The following is a 19,791-nucleotide window of genomic DNA, read 5'->3' on the forward strand; positions in this document are numbered from 1 at the left end:
AGTCCGCGACTTTAATGGACTCGCTAATCCTCTTCCCTGTTTGTCGGTGAGGGGGCACGCATTCACGGGGTGCACGTAGGTAAGAATTGGCGCGAGAGGGGCCAGGGCGGGATGGTGTGACTGCGGTGCGTGCGCGCATCTCTGGGGTGCGCGAAGTGAAGACTTGCATTCGCCCGGCGTCAGGAAGGGGGTGACACACAAGGGGGTGATCTCTCTCTCTCCGATCTGTCCTGCCGGAGTGGTGACGTGCAGATACGCCCCTTGTGCGGAACCATCGGTGCGATGATACCCTCGGATTTCCCGGCCGAGCTATGCCGAGTTCATGAGTACGAGAGTGTGCGCTCTAACTGCATTCGTCGATAGAAATATGCTGCCACGGATTTATTCATTCATTGGAAAAGATTCGGTTTTAACAGATACGATACGATCGTCTCGTATTCGAAAGTTCGAGCGGACAAGGATGATAAAAGGGTACATAGTTAAGCGACAAGCATGCGTCCCTAATTTGACGTAAACGATGCAACGTAACTTTAAGTTTTTAAAGAGTAGTTTCGAAGAGTTATAAGACGATTCGTATAGAATTTTTAAGTCGAGAAAATCGAACAAGATTTATTATGCAGACTTTTTTTTATATAATTTATGTTTTACGATTTATAAATCGATTTATAAAAAATATCAATGCAAATAAAATGATATGAAATGGGAATGGAATGAAATGAATATAAAAACATGATACGAATCAAGAAACCACTTATAAAGATACATATGTACAGAAATAATTTCTTTGCACAGATTAACTTTTTTTTAGAATTATTAAAATAGAAAAATCTATTAAAATCTTTTCTTTAAATTTTATCTACCTCTCTCAACGCAGTTTGACATACGATACATCATTTATAAAAAATATTTACGAAGACGAATAACAGCACATAGTAATATGTACCTTCGTATTTTGCGTTTCATTGTCAATGATTATGAATTAATGGATGAAATGGATACATAAGAAATGATACGATCTGATGAAAGTATAATGATATCAAGATTGATATCATCGCTCTGATGTCTTAACTGAGATGATCGATTATCCTTGATGTTGTCCCTGTGGAATCGAGTTAGGTAAGTTCTGCTGGATCTGCACAAGCTGCTGGAGTTGCGGTGGCAGATTTCTGGAATACTGATAATTCGGCTGGGCGACTTGCTGCTGTGGCTGTAACTGCGATTGTAATCGCGACTGTAACTGCGGTTGTAATCGCGACTGTAACTGCGGTTGTAGCTGCGGCTGCGGCGCGTAATTAGTGCGGTATTGCGGATTATATGGCTGTTGACCAGCGGCCTGACTGTATTGTTGTCGAGCGGAGGCTGGCGGAGTATATTGGGCCGGTCTTACGGGAATCTGATTGTAGGTCGGCTGCTGAGGTTGTTGGCCGACCTGTACTTGCGGCCGATACGAAGTCAGCTGGGCCTGATTTACGTATTGAGGCTCGATAGGTCTGGCAGGTCCCAGATTCGGTATCGGCTGCGGTGGAAGATGCACGATCGGATCGCGAGCCTGCTGAGCCGCCAATATCTGCCTGATCGCCGCCGGCGCTTGATTGTAATTAGGTTGTCGATAATTGGGTTGTTGTCTTCGTTCCCGGATGTGGCCTGAAAATAATAGAGACACGTGCAAATTTGTTCTGTTATTCGCATAGTTATTGACGAAAAAATTAATTTTATGTGTACACTATTTTTATATTATGTCATTTGACAGCTCGATAAAATAAAAGATATTTTTAAGATACAAAAAATATTTTTGAAAAATGAGGGAGAATTATTGTTACTTACTTTGGAATTCCATTCCTAACGCCGGCGTTACGGCGAGGATTAAAAACTAAAAGATAACAGAAAAATTGTATCATTTAATCATACAATAATAATGCGTCTATCTTTTGATATTAAAAAAATGCATTTTTCTCACATAAATCATTTTTTTTTAAATCGAAAGAGAAAGTGCATGCAAATTTTTTTACTGCATACTTTCTATATATATAATACAAGATAAATGTTGCAAAATGATCTTAGAAAGCTGAAATATTTTGCGATTTGCAATGCAAATAAGATTTTTCAGCTAGTACCGATTATTAATGCATGAATGTCGCGTTTCATATCGCGAGATATGAATTAATCGCGTTCTAAGTAATAATAAGTCCAGCTGGATCGCTACGTATGTAAATCAGTTGAACTTGATTCATCGTAATAATCGTAAAGAAATGCAATGTCTCTACGTCAATTTCAAAAAATGATAAATTAAATATCCTTGAAGAGAAATGAAAAATTAAGAAGCTACCAATCTTATAATGATATTTTTCTTATGAATCTACATGAACGATCTTTATGTGCTCCATTTCAGACTATAAATAAAATTTAACTTTCCGACTTTTTCTATATAAAAAATAATATTAACTGACGAAAGTCATTTTTATAAGAAAATTGTCAAGGAAAATCACGTTTAGAAATGTTAAGTTAAATGAAAAGGATTTAGCATATTTCGTTATAAACTTTTCCTTTTATATCTATAATATTTTAATATACCAAATGTTAACACTTTTGCGAGAAAAAGAAGAAAAGATTAATCGTAATTAAACGTATGAACTAGATTCTTTCTAATTTTTCTATTTAGAAATGAATATTCGTAGACATTCTTCACTCCGCGATTAATGAGTGATCGTTCTCGCGTTTTTTTCTTCCTCGATTACGCGTATGGAATAAAATCATCACGATGATCGATATGAGATTTGAAAGCAAAAAAAGAGCACCGACATTCCGCGAAATAATTTTAATCGCACTTTCTCCCCGAGTATCGCGGATCGCGAAATTTCGCGGGACTTTTAGGATAACGATCGCGATATCGAACGAGTGTAAAGGACTTACGAGGAACCTCATGATGCCGAACGACGAATATCCAGAGGGCGACGAGACAAAACTGACGGCCGCGTCGCGACGCACTTCTATATGGGCCCCAGCCATCGCGGGCCGAACCGCGTCGTTGAGTCCACCACCAGCTTTCACGGCTGGCCGGCTTTCAAGCTATTTTTTTGCGTGCAAGTCCCCCGTCTCCCATCACGTAACCAGGTATAACTAACCAACGTTCCGTAGCTGCAGCGAGCCAGGAAGTGACCGGGACAGTGAGGTGGCAGCAGAAAAGTCGGAGCACACGACTATATCTATCCCTCCTTCGTGTGTATGCCAAGCATTCTGCAAAGAATCATGAGATAAGAATTTTCGCTTCAACTTTAGTCTAATAAAATAAAAAATTTTTTGCTAGAATAAAATGAATATTAATATAATGAAACATCAACAATTTTTGAGAGATATTCAAAAAGATCGAAAAGTGAGTAAAAAGAGGAAAATCAATAATTGGTTTATACAATATATATAATAAAAATTTTCGAGATAAAAGCGATCAGATTTTTGATCTTCACTGCACATCAAATGCGAAACGATATATCTCTCTATATTTATACGTAAATAACAAAATTTAATTATAATATAAAATATATAACGCAATAGTGTATAAATTTTTTTTTGTATGGAATTTAATATCCTAGGAGTTTATGTAATTCCGCATATATATTACTGCGCATTGATTACGACGATATTATTACGTGAAAGTGGTTCTAACATGTCCCTTTCCTTTGCGTTTTCCTAACTAGAGAGAGAGGTATATCAAATGTCAAATTTTACAACCGAAATTTCGTGCTACTTATCACTAAGTATATCACCATTTATTTTCGAATCGCGTGAGAGTTCGCTTGTCTACAATTATAGTTGCATGCCATACTTATACAGTTGTATATCAATATCGCTTTATTATTTAATGAGATTCCTATACTTAAATTTCACCTACATTATCATCTTATTAACATTACATCTAAAGAAAGTTTTGAAAGTATAAAAGAGTTTTACTTTTCTCAAAATTCGATATTTAGCTACTTTTCGGAATAAATATTTAACTTGCAATTTTTTTCAATTAACAATTATAATTATTTTTCTTTTAATGACTACGATATTAGCTTCCGATCTTAGCTTCCGAGGAACACAGTTATGATTCGTGCCTCGTAATTTATACTCTTCTGCGTGTATCATAAAATGCGCAGAAAGCTTCTTCGAAGACTATTAATCTCACGGTTGTACTTGAAGACTTATAATCGCGAATGCATATCGATTACTCGCGGACTCGCGCGATAGAAACTGCATTTCGCGTGTTCGACGAATAAGTGGAAGTGCATGCTAATAGATATCGGCTTATAAGAAAAAATAATGCATGCATATATGCATACATCTAGTCACGTAACGGACCTGATATAGGAAACGCGCACCGTTTCCGTATTCGTCACAAATTATAAATCGAGCGCAGTTTAAGTGTATCGCTGCAGCGTAACGCATTAACGTGTTATATATATTTTGAGGATGGTACCACGAGAGAAAAAGAGAGAAAAAAATAATATATCTTCACAATTAGTCACTGCAAATTAACATAATGCAAAAAAGAGAGACACACCATTAATATTCAAGTAATAATAAATTAACATAAATCAGTCATCATAGACTTTCTGCTGGAAATTTCTCGGAATATATCAAACATTACTTTTAGATTGAAAAATACTTTAATATCTCGCAAAAAAGTCGCTAAACTTAATCGACGAGTGTGATATTGTGAAAATGGCTCTCGTAATTATTAGGTATCGCGATTTTATCGTCGAGCATATATGCCATATGATTGCGTAATGAAATCTGCATTCTACTTTCATTATTCCGAAATCGTTGCACACACAACTTAATATACTTAACACTATATTTAACGAGGCTATTCTTGATTGAGCGTGTAATAATAAATTCGATTTGATTAAACTCAGCTGATTGTCAATGTCTGGGAAAATTATACGATTATGCGTGTGAAAAATCATGAATAGGTAAACTAATTTTTTGAACAAATTCAAGTTGACCTTTTTAAGACTTACTTAAAATTTATAAGTAGAGATCATATACTATTTGATATTACTAGAACACTACAAAGCGCGCGCTTCGCGCGCGCCATTTATTACCTTCAATTATACATATAAGCTGCGGTCGAGAATATGCTACTAATATGGAACAAAGATAGAATGATGTTTCGAATTATTCGTAGCGCATTCTCGATCCACAGCTTGCACGTTAATTACATATTATACAACAATTATAATATTTATCTTTTCATCTTTTGGTACCATGCAGACACCAGCGTACAAATTTTTTAATATGATAAACATAAAATAAGGATGCGTCGGATAGGGTCAGCGGCAAAAAAGTATCCCTTTCTAATATTTTAAGACGAGCCAAAAATTCATCGATTATACATTTTAATAGTACATTGATTACAGAATCTTTTGATACCATGCAGACACCAGCGTAGAAATTTTTTAATATGATATACATAAAATAAGGATGCGTCGCATAGGGTCAGCGGCAAAAAAGTATCCATTTCTAATATTTTAAGACGAGCCAAAAATTCATCAATTATACATTTTAATAGTACATTGATTACAGAATCTTTTGGTACCATGCAGACACCAGCATACAAATTTTTTAATATGATAAACATAAAATAAGGATGCGTCGACAGGGTCCGCGTCAAAAAAATATCAATTTCTAATATCTTAAGACGAGCCAAAAATTCATCGATTATTCATTTTAATAGTACATTGATTACAGAATCTTTTGGTACCATGCAGACACCAGCGTACAAATTTTTTAATACGATAAACATAAAATAACGATGCGTCGCACAAGGTCCGCGTCAAAAAAGTATCGATTTCTAATATTTAAAGACGAGCCAAAAATTCATCGATTATACATTTTAATAGTACATTGATTACACAATCTTTTGGTACCATGGAGACACCAGCGTACAAATTTTTTAATACGATAAACATAAAATAAGTAGCGTCGCACAGGGTCCGCGGTAAAAAAGTATTAATTTCTAATATTTTAAGACGAGCCAAAAATTCATCGGTTATACATTTTAATAGTACATTGATTACAGAATCTTCTGGTATCAAGCAGACAACAGCGTACAGACTTTTTCATTAGCTATACATAAATTAAGGATGCGTCGCATGGGGTCAGCGGTAAAAAAGTATCGATTTCTAATACATAAAGACGAGCCAAAAATTCATCGATTATACATTTTAATAATATATTGATTACAGAATCATTTGGTACCAAACAGACATCAGCGTACAAATTTTTTAACTTGATATACATAAAATAAGGTTGCGTCGCATAGGGTCAGCGGTAAAAAGTATCGATTTCCAATATTTTAAGACGAGCCAAAAATTCATCGATTATACATTTTAATAGTACATTGATTACAGAATCATTTGGTACCCAACAGACACCAGCGTACAAATTTTTTAACTTGATATACATAAAATAATGGTGTGTCGCATAGGGTCAGCGGTAAAAAAGTATAGAATTCTAATATTTTAAGACGAGCCAAAAATTCATCGATTATACATTTTAATAGTACATTGATTACAGAATCTTTTGGTACCATGCAGACAACAGCGTACAAATTTTTTAACTTGATATACATAAAATAAGATTGCGTCGCATGGGGTCAACGGTAAAAAAGTATCGATGTCTAATATTTAAAGACGAGCCAAAAATTCATCGATTATACATTTTAATAATACATTGATTACAGAATCATTTGGTACCAAACAGACACCAGCGTACAAATTTTTTAACTTGATATACATAAAATAAGATTGCGTCGCATGGGGTCAGCGCTAAAAAAGTATCGATTTCTCATACTTTAAGACGAGCCAAAAATTCATCGATTATACATTTTAATAGTACATTGAATACACAATCTTTTGGTACCATGGAGACACCAGCGTACAAATTTTTTAATACGATAAACATAAAATAAGTAGCGTCGCACAGGGTCCGCGGTAAAAAAGTATTAATTTCTAATATTTTAAGACGAGCCAAAAATTCATCGGTTATACATTTTAATAGTACATTGATTACAGAATCTTCTGGTATCAAGCAGACAACAGCGTACAGACTTTTTCATTTGCTATACATAAATTAAGGATGCGTCGCATGGGGTCAGCGGTAAAAAAGTATCGATTTCTAATATTTAAAGACGAGCCAAAAATTCATCGATTATACATTTTAATAATATATTGATTACAGAATCATTTGGTACCAAACAGACATCAGCGTACAAATTTTTTAACTTGATATACATAAAATAAGGTTGCGTCGCATAGAGTCAGCGGTAAAAAGTATCGATTTCCAATATTTTAAGACGAGCCAAAAATTCATCGATTATACATTTTAATAGTACATTGATTACAGAATCATTTGGTACCCAACAGACACCAGCGTACAAATTTTTTAACTTGATATACATAAAATAATGGTGTGTCGCATAGGGTCAGCGGTAAAAAAGTATAGAATTCTAATATTTTAAGACGAGCCAAAAATTCATCGATTATACATTTTAATAATACATTGATTACAGAATCATTTGGTACCAAACAGACACCAGCGTACAAATTTTTTAACTTGATATACATAAAATAAGGTTGCGTCGCATAGGGTCAGCGGTAAAAAGTATCGATTTCCAATATTTCAAGACGAGCCAAAAATTCATCGATTATACATTTTAATAGTATATTGAATACAGAATCTTTTGGTACCATGCAGACACCAGCGTACAAATTTTTTAATACGATAAACATAAAATAAGGATGCGTCGCACAGGGTCCGCGTCAAAAAGAATCCATTTCTAATATTTAGAGACGAGCCAAAAATTCATCGATTATAAATTTTAATAGTACATTGATTACACAATCTTTTGGTACCAAGCAGAAAACAGCGTACAAATTTTTTAACTTGATATACATAAAATAAGATTGCGTCGCATGGGGTCAGCGGTAAAAAAGTATCGATTTCTAATATTTAAAGACGAGCCAAAAATTCATCGATTATACATTTTAATAATACATTGATTACAGAATCATTTGGTACCAAACAGACACCAGCGTACAAATTTTTTAACTTGATATACATAAAATAAGGTTGCGTCGCATAGGGTCAGCGGTAAAAAAGTATCGATTTCTCATATTTTAAGACGAGCCAAAAATTCATCGATTATACATTTTAATAGTACATTGAATACAGAATCTTTTGGTACTATGCAGACACCAGCGTACAAATTTTTTAATACGATAAACATAAAATAAGTATGCGTCGCATAGGGTCCGCGTCAAAAAAGTATCGATTTCTAATATTTAAAGACGAGCCAAAAATTCATCGATTATACATTTTAATAATACATTGATTACAGAATCATTTGGTACCAAACAGACATCAGCGTACAAATTTTTTAACTTGATATACATAAAATAAGATTGCGTCGCCTGGGGTCAGCGGTAAAAAAGTATCGATTTCTCATACTTTAAGACGAGCCAAAAATTCATCGATTATACATTTTAATAGTACATTGAATACTCAATCTTTTGGTACCATGGAGACACCAGCGTACAAATTTTTTAATACGATAAACATAAAATAAGTAGCGTCGCACAGGGTCCGCGGTAAAAAAGTATTAATTTCTAATATTTTAAGACGAGCCAAAAATTCATCGGTTATACATTTTAATAGTACATTGATTACAGAATCCTCTGGTATCAAGCAGACAACAGCGTACAGACTTTTTCATTTGCTATACATAAATTAAGGATGCGTCGCATGGGGTCAGCGGTAAAAAAGTATCGATTTCTAATATTTAAAGACGAGCCAAAAATTCATCGATTATACATTTTAATAATATATTGATTACAGAATCATTTGGTACCAAACAGACATCAGCGTACAAATTTTTTAACTTGATATACATAAAATAAGATTGCGTCGCATAGGGTCAGCGGTAAAAAAGTATCGATTTCTCATATTTTAAGACGAGCCAAAAATTCATCGATTATACATTTTAATAGTACATTGAATACAGAATCTTTTGGTACTATGCAGACACCAGCGTACAAATTTTTTAATACGATAAACATAAAATAAGTATGCGTCGCATAGGGTCCGCGTCAAAAAAGTATCGATTTCTAATATTTAAAGACGAGCCAAAAATTCATCGATTATACATTTTAATGGTACATTGATTACACAATCTTTTGGTACCAAGCATACAACAGCGTACAAACTTTTTCATTTGCTATACATAAATTAAGGATGCGTCGCATGGGGTCAGCGATAAAAAAGTATCGATTTCTAATATTTAAAGACGAGCCAAAAATTCATCGATTATACATTTTAATAGTACATTGATTACAGAATCTTTTGGTACCAAGCAGACAACAGCGTACAAACTTTTTCATTTGCTATACATAAATTAAGGGTGCGTCGCATGGGGTCAGCGGTAAAAAAGTATCGATTTCTAATATTTAAAGACGAGCCAAAAATTCATCGATTATACATTTTAATAATACATTGATTACAGAATCATTTGGTACCAAACAGACACCAGCGTACAAATTTTTTAACTTGATATACATAAAATAAGGTTGCGTCGCATAGAGTCAGCGGTAAAAAGTATCGATTTTTAATATTTTAAGACGAGCCAAAAATTCATCGATTATACATTTTAATAGTATATTGAATACAGAATCTTTTGGTACCATGCAGACACCAGCGTACAAATTTTTTAATACGATAAACATTAAATAAGGATGCGTCGCACAGGGTCCGCGTCAAAAAAGAATCCATTTCTAATATTTAGAGACGAGCCAAAAATTCATCGATTATAAATTTTAATAGTACATTGATTACACAATCTTTTGGTACCAAGCAGAAAACAGCGTACAAATTTTTTAACTTGATATACATAAAATAAGATTGCGTCGCATGGGGTCAGCGGTAAAAAAGTATCGATTTCTAATATTTAAAGACGAGCCAAAAATTCATCGATTATACATTTTAATAATACATTGATTACAGAATCATTTGGTACCAAACAGACACCAGCGTACAAATTTTTTAACTTGATATACATAAAATAAGGTTGCGTCGCATAGAGTCAGCGGTAAAAAGTATCGATTTTTAATATTTTAAGACGAGCCAAAAATTCATCGATTATACATTTTAATAGTATATTGAATACAGAATCTTTTGGTACCATGCAGACACCAGCGTACAAATTTTTTAATACGATAAACATAAAATAAGGATGCGTCGCACAGGGTCCGCGTCAAAAAAGAATCCATTTCTAATATTTAGAGACGAGCCAAAAATTCATCGATTATAAATTTTAATAGTACATTGATTACACAATCTTTTGGTACCAAGCAGAAAACAGCGTACAAATTTTTTAACTTGATATACATAAAATAAGATTGCGTCGCATGGGGTCAGCGGTAAAAAAGTATCGATTTCTAATATTTAAAGACGAGCCAAAAATTCATCGATTATACATTTTAATAATACATTGATTACAGAATCATTTGGTACCAAACAGACACCAGCGTACAAATTTTTTAACTTGATATACATAAAATAAGGTTGCGTCGCATAGAGTCAGCGGTAAAAAGTATCGATTTTTAATATTTTAAGACGAGCCAAAAATTCATCGATTATACATTTTAATAGTATATTGAATACAGAATCTTTTGGTACCATGCAGACACCAGCGTACAAATTTTTTAATGCGATAAACATAAAATAAGGATGCGTCGCACAGGGTCCGCGTCAAAAAGAATCCATTTCTAATATTTAGAGACGAGCCAAAAATTCATCGATTATAAATTTTAATAGTACATTGATTACACAATCTTTTGGTACCAAGCAGAAAACAGCGTACAAATTTTTTAACTTGATATACATAAAATAAGATTGCGTCGCATGGGGTCAGCGGTAAAAAAGTATCGATTTCTAATATTTAAAGACGAGCCAAAAATTCATCGATTATACATTTTAATAATACATTGATTACAGAATCATTTGGTACCAAACAGACATCAGCATACAAATTTTTTAATATGATAAACATAAAATAAGGATGCGTCGACAGGGTCCGCGTCAAAAAAGTATCAATTTCTAATATCTTAAGACGAGCCAAAAATTCATCGATTATTCATTTTAATAGTACATTGATTACAGAATCTTTTGGTACCATGCAGACACCAGCGTACAAATTTTTTAATACGATAAACATAAAATAAGGATGCGTCGCACAGGGTCCGCGTCAAAAAAGAATCCATTTCTAATATTTAGAGACGAGCCAAAAATTCATCGATTATAAATTTTAATAGTACATTGATTACACAATCTTTTGGTACCAAGCAGAAAACAGCGTACAAATTTTTTAACTTGATATACATAAAATAAGATTGCGTCGCATGGGGTCAGCGGTAAAAAAGTATCGATTTCTAATATTTAAAGACGAGCCAAAAATTCATCGATTATACATTTTAATAATACATTGATTACAGAATCATTTGGTACCAAACAGACACCAGCGTACAAATTTTTTAACTTGATATACATAAAATAAGGTTGCGTCGCATAGAGTCAGCGGTAAAAAGTATCGATTTTTAATATTTTAAGACGAGCCAAAAATTCATCGATTATACATTTTAATAGTATATTGAATACAGAATCTTTTGGTACCATGCAGACACCAGCGTACAAATTTTTTAATGCGATAAACATAAAATAAGGATGCGTCGCACAGGGTCCGCGTCAAAAAGAATCCATTTCTAATATTTAGAGACGAGCCAAAAATTCATCGATTATAAATTTTAATAGTACATTGATTACACAATCTTTTGGTACCAAGCAGAAAACAGCGTACAAATTTTTTAACTTGATATACATAAAATAAGATTGCGTCGCATGGGGTCAGCGGTAAAAAAGTATCGATTTCTAATATTTAAAGACGAGCCAAAAATTCATCGATTATACATTTTAATAATACATTGATTACAGAATCATTTGGTACCAAACAGACATCAGCATACAAATTTTTTAATATGATAAACATAAAATAAGGATGCGTCGACAGGGTCCGCGTCAAAAAAGTATCAATTTCTAATATCTTAAGACGAGCCAAAAATTCATCGGTTATACATTTTAATAATATATTGATTACAGAATCATTTGGTACCAAACAGACATCAGCGTACAAATTTTTTAACTTGATATACATAAAATAAGGTTACGTCGCATAGGGTCAGCGGTAAAAAGTATCGATTTCCAATATTTTAAGACGAGCCAAAAATTCATCGATTATACATTTTAATAGTACATTGATTACAGAATCATTTGGTACCCAACAGACACCAGCGTACAAATTTTTTAACTTGATATACATAAAATAATGGTGTGTCGCATAGGGTCAGCGGTAAAAAAGTATAGAATTCTAATATTTTAAGACGAGCCAAAAATTCATCGATTATACATTTTAATAATACATTGATTACAGAATCATTTGGTACCAAACAGACACCAGCGTACAAATTTTTTAACTTGATATACATAAAATAAGGTTGCGTCGCATAGAGTCAGCGGTAAAAAGTATCGATTTTTAATATTTTAAGACGAGCCAAAAATTCATCGATTATACATTTTAATAGTATATTGAATACAGAATCTTTTGGTACCATGCAGACACCAGCGTACAAATTTTTTAATACGATAAACATTAAATAAGGATGCGTCGCACAGGGTCCGCGTCAAAAAAGAATCCATTTCTAATATTTAGAGACGAGCCAAAAATTCATCGATTATAAATTTTAATAGTACATTGATTACACAATCTTTTGGTACCAAGCAGAAAACAGCGTACAAATTTTTTAACTTGATATACATAAAATAAGATTGCGTCGCATGGGGTCAGCGGTAAAAAAGTATCGATTTCTAATATTTAAAGACGAGCCAAAAATTCATCGATTATACATTTTAATAATACATTGATTACAGAATCATTTGGTACCAAACAGACACCAGCGTACAAATTTTTTAACTTGATATACATAAAATAAGGTTGCGTCGCATAGGGTCAGCGGTAAAAAAGTATCGATTTCTCATATTTTAAGACGAGCCAAAAATTCATCGATTATACATTTTAATAGTACATTGAATACAGAATCTTTTGGTACCAAGCAGACAACAGCGTACAAACTTTTTCATTTGCTATACATAAATTAAGGATGCGTCGCATGGGGTCAGCGGTAAAAAAGTATCGATTTCTAATATTTAAAGACGAGCCAAAAATTCATCGATTATACATTTTAATAATACATTGATTACAGAATCATTTGGTACCAAACAGACACCAGCGTACAAATTTTTTAACTTGATATACATAAAATAAGGTTGCGTCGCATAGAGTCAGCGGTAAAAAGTATCGATTTTTAATATTTTAAGACGAGCCAAAAATTCATCGATTATACATTTTAATAGTATATTGAATACAGAATCTTTTGGTACCATGCAGACACCAGCGTACAAATTTTTTAATACGATAAACATAAAATAAGGATGCGTCGCACAGGGTCCGCGTCAAAAAAGAATCCATTTCTAATATTTAGAGACGAGCCAAAAATTCATCGATTATAAATTTTAATAGTACATTGATTACACAATCTTTTGGTACCAAGCAGAAAACAGCGTACAAATTTTTTAACTTGATATACATAAAATAAGATTGCGTCGCATGGGGTCAGCGGTAAAAAAGTATCGATTTCTAATATTTAAAGACGAGCCAAAAATTCATCGATTATACATTTTAATAATACATTGATTACAGAATCATTTGGTACCAAACAGACACCAGCGTACAAATTTTTTAACTTGATATACATAAAATAAGGTTGCGTCGCATAGAGTCAGCGGTAAAAAGTATCGATTTTTAATATTTTAAGACGAGCCAAAAATTCATCGATTATACATTTTAATAGTATATTGAATACAGAATCTTTTAGTACCATGCAGACACCAGCGTACAAATTTTTTAATGCGATAAACATAAAATAAGGATGCGTCGCACAGGGTCCGCGTCAAAAAGAATCCATTTCTAATATTTAGAGACGAGCCAAAAATTCATCGATTATAAATTTTAATAGTACATTGATTACACAATCTTTTGGTACCAAGCAGAAAACAGCGTACAAATTTTTTAACTTGATATACATAAAATAAGATTGCGTCGCATGGGGTCAGCGGTAAAAAAGTATCGATTTCTAATATTTAAAGACGAGCCAAAAATTCATCGATTATACATTTTAATAATACATTGATTACAGAATCATTTGGTACCAAACAGACATCAGCATACAAATTTTTTAATATGATAAACATAAAATAAGGATGCGTCGACAGGGTCCGCGTCAAAAAAGTATCAATTTCTAATATCTTAAGACGAGCCAAAAATTCATCGATTATTCATTTTAATAGTACATTGATTACAGAATCTTTTGGTACCATGCAGACACCAGCGTACAAATTTTTTAATACGATAAACATAAAATAACGATGCGTCGCACAAGGTCCGCGTCAAAAAAGTATCGATTTCTAATATTTAAAGACGAGCCAAAAATTCATCGATTATACATTTTAATAGTACATTGATTACACAATCTTTTGGTACCATGGAGACACCAGCGTACAAATTTTTTAATACGATAAACATAAAATAAGTAGCGTCGCACAGGGTCCGCGGTAAAAAAGTATTAATTTCTAATATTTTAAGACGAGCCAAAAATTCATCGGTTATACATTTTAATAGTACATTGATTACAGAATCTTCTGGTATCAAGCAGACAACAGCGTACAGACTTTTTCATTTGCTATACTTAAATTAAGGATGCGTCGCATGGGGTCAGCGGTAAAAAAGTATCGATTTCTAATATTTAAAGACGAGCCAAAAATTCATCGATTATACATTTTAATAATATATTGATTACAGAATCATTTGGTACCAAACAGACATCAGCGTACAAATTTTTTAACTTGATATACATAAAATAAGGTTACGTCGCATAGGGTCAGCGGTAAAAAGTATCGATTTCCAATATTTTAAGACGAGCCAAAAATTCATCGATTATACATTTTAATAGTACATTGATTACAGAATCATTTGGTACCCAACAGACACCAGCGTACAAATTTTTTAACTTGATATACATAAAATAATGGTGTGTCGCATAGGGTCAGCGGTAAAAAAGTATAGAATTCTAATATTTTAAGACGAGCCAAAAATTCATCGATTATACATTTTAATAATACATTGATTACAGAATCATTTGGTACCAAACAGACACCAGCGTACAAATTTTTTAACTTGATATACATAAAATAAGGTTGCGTCGCATAGGGTCAGCGGTAAAAAGTATCGATTTCCAATATTTTAAGACGAGCCAAAAATTCATCGATTATACATTTTAATAGTACATTGATTACAGAATCTTTTGGTACCAAGCAGACAACAGCGTACAAATTTTTTAACTTGATATACATAAAATAAGATTGCGTCGCATGGGGTCAGCGGTAAAAAAGTATCGATTTCTAATATTTAAAGACGAGCCAAAAATTCATCGATTATACATTTTAATAATACATTGATTACAGAATCATTTGGTACCAAACAGACACCAGCGTACAAATTTTTTAACTTGATATACATAAAATAAGGTTGCGTCGCATAGGGTCAGCGGTAAAAAAGTATCGATTTCTCATATTTTAAGACGAGCCAAAAATTCATCGATTATACATTTTAATAGTACATTGAATACAGAATCTTTTGGTACTATGCAGACACCAGCGTACAAATTTTTTAATACGATAAACATAAAATAAGTATGCGTCGCATAGGGTCCGCGTCAAAAAAGTATCGATTTCTAATATTTAAAGACGAGCCAAAAATTCATCGATTATACATTTTAATGGTACATTGATTACACAATCTTTTGGTACCAAGCATACAACAGCGTACAAACTTTTTCATTTGCTATACATAAATTAAGGATGCGTCGCATGGGGTCAGCGATAAAAAAGTATCGATTTCTAATATTTAAAGACGAGCCAAAAATTCATCGATTATACATTTTAATAGTACATTGATTACAGAATCTTTTGGTACCAAGCAGACAACAGCGTACAAACTTTTTCATTTGCTATACATAAATTAAGGATGCGTCGCATGGGGTCAGCGGTAAAAAAGTATCGATTTCTAATATTTAAAGACGAGCCAAAAATTCATCGATTATACATTTTAATAGTACATTGATTACAGAATCTTTTGGTACCAAGCAGACAACAGCGTACAAACTTTTTCATTTGCTATACATAAATTAAGGATGCGTCGCATGGGGTCAGCGGTAAAAAAGTATCGATTTCTAATATTTAAAGACGAGCCAAAAATTCATCGATTATAAATTTTAATAGTACATTGATTACACAATCTTTTGGTACCAAGCAGAAAACAGCGTACAAATTTTTTAACTTGATATACATAAAATAAGATTGCGTCGCATGGGGTCAGCGGTAAAAAAGTATCGATTTCTAATATTTAAAGACGAGCCAAAAATTCATCGATTATACATTTTAATAATACATTGATTACAGAATCATTTGGTACCAAACAGACACCAGCGTACAAATTTTTTAACTTGATATACATAAAATAAGGTTGCGTCGCATAGAGTCAGCGGTAAAAAATTTCGATTTTTAATATTTTAAGACGAGCCAAAAATTCATCGATTATACATTTTAATAGTATATTGAATACAGAATCTTTTGGTACCATGCAGACACCAGCGTACAAATTTTTTAATACGATAAACATAAAATAAGGATGCGTCGCACAGGGTCCGCGTCAAAAAGAATCCATTTCTAATATTTAGAGACGAGCCAAAAATTCATCGATTATAAATTTTAATAGTACATTGATTACACAATCTTTTGGTACCAAGCAGAAAACAGCGTACAAATTTTTTAACTTGATATACATAAAATAAGATTGCGTCGCATGGGGTCAGCGGTAAAAAAGTATCGATTTCTAATATTTAAAGACGAGCCAAAAATTCATCGATTATACATTTTAATAGTACATTGATTACAGAATCATTTGGTACCCAACAGACACCAGCGTACAAATTTTTTAACTTGATATACATAAAATAATGGTGTGTCGCATAGGGTCAGCGGTAAAAAAGTATAGAATTCTAATATTTTAAGACGAGCCAAAAATTCATCGATTATACATTTTAATAATACATTGATTACAGAATCATTTGGTACCAAACAGACACCAGCGTACAAATTTTTTAACTTGATATACATAAAATAAGGTTGCGTCGCATAGGGTCAGCGGTAAAAAGTATCGATTTCCAATATTTTAAGACGAGCCAAAAATTCATCGATTATACATTTTAATAGTACATTGATTACAGAATCTTTTGGTACCAAGCAGACAACAGCGTACAAATTTTTTAACTTGATATACATAAAATAAGATTGCGTCGCATGGGGTCAGCGGTAAAAAAGTATCGATTTCTAATATTTAAAGACGAGCCAAAAATTCATCGATTATACATTTTAATAATACATTGATTACAGAATCATTTGGTACCAAACAGACACCAGCGTACAAATTTTTTAACTTGATATACATAAAATAAGGTTGCGTCGCATAGGGTCAGCGGTAAAAAAGTATCGATTTCTCATATTTTAAGACGAGCCAAAAATTCATCGATTATACATTTTAATAGTACATTGAATACAGAATCTTTTGGTACTATGCAGACACCAGCGTACAAATTTTTTAATACGATAAACATAAAATAAGTATGCGTCGCATAGGGTCCGCGTCAAAAAAGTATCGATTTCTAATATTTAAAGACGAGCCAAAAATTCATCGATTATACATTTTAATGGTACATTGATTACACAATCTTTTGGTACCAAGCATACAACAGCGTACAAACTTTTTCATTTGCTATACATAAATTAAGGATGCGTCGCATGGGGTCAGCGATAAAAAAGTATCGATTTCTAATATTTAAAGACGAGCCAAAAATTCATCGATTATACATTTTAATAGTACATTGATTACAGAATCTTTTGGTACCAAGCAGACAACAGCGTACAAACTTTTTCATTTGCTATACATAAATTAAGGATGCGTCGCATGGGGTCAGCGGTAAAAAAGTATCGATTTCTAATATTTAAAGACGAGCCAAAAATTCATCGATTATAAATTTTAATAGTACATTGATTACACAATCTTTTGGTACCAAGCAGAAAACAGCGTACAAATTTTTTAACTTGATATACATAAAATAAGATTGCGTCGCATGGGGTCAGCGGTAAAAAAGTATCGATTTCTAATATTTAAAGACGAGCCAAAAATTCATCGATTATACATTTTAATAATACATTGATTACAGAATCATTTGGTACCAAACAGACACCAGCGTACAAATTTTTTAACTTGATATACATAAAATAAGGTTGCGTCGCATAGAGTCAGCGGTAAAAAATTTCGATTTTTAATATTTTAAGACGAGCCAAAAATTCATCGATTATACATTTTAATAGTATATTGAATACAGAATCTTTTGGTACCATGCAGACACCAGCGTACAAATTTTTTAATACGATAAACATAAAATAAGGATGCGTCGCACAGGGTCCGCGTCAAAAAGAATCCATTTCTAATATTTAGAGACGAGCCAAAAATTCATCGATTATAAATTTTAATAGTACATTGATTACACAATCTTTTGGTACCAAGCAGAAAACAGCGTACAAATTTTTTAACTTGATATACATAAAATAAGATTGCGTCGCATGGGGTCAGCGGTAAAAAAGTATCGATTTCTAATATTTAAAGACGAGCCAAAAATTCATCGGTTATACATTTTAATAGTACATTGATTACAGAATCTTCTGGTATCAAGCAGACAACAGCGTACAGACTTTTTCATTTGCTATACATAAATTAAGGATGCGTCGCATGGGGTCAGCGGTAAAAAAGTATCGATTTCTAATATTTAAAGACGAGCCAAAAATTCATCGATTATACATTTTAATAATATATTGATTACAGAATCATTTGGTACCAAACAGACATCAGCGTACAAATTTTTTAACTTGATATACATAAAATAAGGTTGCGTCGCATAGGGTCAGCGGTAAAAAGTATCGATTTCCAATATTTTAAGACGAGCCAAAAATTCATCGATTATACATTTTAATAGTACATTGATTACAGAATCGTTTGGTACCCAACAGACACCAGCGTACAAATTTTTTAACTTGATATACATAAAATAATGGTGTGTCGCATAGGGTCAGCGGTAAAAAAGTATAGAATTCTAATATTTTAAGACGAGCCAAAAATTCATCGATTATACATTTTAATAGTACATTGATTACAGAATCTTTTGGTACCATGCAGACAACAGCGTACAAATTTTTTAACTTGATATACATAAAATAAGATTGCGTCGCATGGGGTCAACGGTAAAAAAGTATCGATGTCTAATATTTAAAGACGAGCCAAAAATTCATCGATTATACATTTTAATAATATATTGATTACAGAATCATTTGGTACCAAACAGACACCAGCGTACAAATTTTTTAACTTGATATACATAAAATAAGGTTGCGTCGCATAGGGTCAGCGGTAAAAAAGTATCGATTTCTCATATTTTAAGACGAGCCAAAAATTCATCGATTATACATTTT

General features: G+C 32.7%; 1 protein-coding gene across 1 annotated transcript; it reads right to left on the reverse strand.

The window, feature by feature from the left end:
* Nucleotides 1-688: 688 nt before the first annotated feature.
* LOC145943610 (uncharacterized) lies at nt 689-3,147 on the reverse strand. The gene is made up of 3 exons (XM_083051248.1): nt 2,911-3,147; nt 1,825-1,870; nt 689-1,644 (listed from the first exon to the last, which is right to left on the reverse strand). The coding sequence occupies exons 1-3, from the start codon at nt 3,004-3,006 to the stop codon at nt 1,082-1,084; spliced, it is 705 nt and encodes a 234-aa protein (XP_082907374.1). The 5' UTR covers nt 3,007-3,147; the 3' UTR covers nt 689-1,081.
* Between the last annotated feature and the right edge of the window lie 16,644 nt (nt 3,148-19,791).

Source organism: Prenolepis imparis, unplaced genomic scaffold (assembly GCF_030444845.1).
Source record: "Prenolepis imparis isolate NDT839.2.m4 unplaced genomic scaffold, iyPreImpa1.0 SCAF_12, whole genome shotgun sequence".
NCBI classification, from domain to species: Eukaryota; Metazoa; Arthropoda; class Insecta; order Hymenoptera; family Formicidae; genus Prenolepis; species Prenolepis imparis.

Bases quoted from the DNA above. Each gene is read 5' to 3' on its own strand.
- LOC145943610 (XM_083051248.1), bottom strand. From the start codon at position 3,006: ATGGCTGGGGCCCATATAGAAGTGCGTCGCGACGCGGCCGTCAGTTTT. The intron at 1,871-2,910 runs GTAAGTCCTTTA...GTTATCTTTTAG, and splicing joins TCGGCATCATGAGGTTCCTC to TTTTTAATCCTCGCCGTAAC. The intron at 1,645-1,824 runs GTAAGTAACAAT...TATTATTTTCAG, and splicing joins GTTAGGAATGGAATTCCAAA to GCCACATCCGGGAACGAAGA.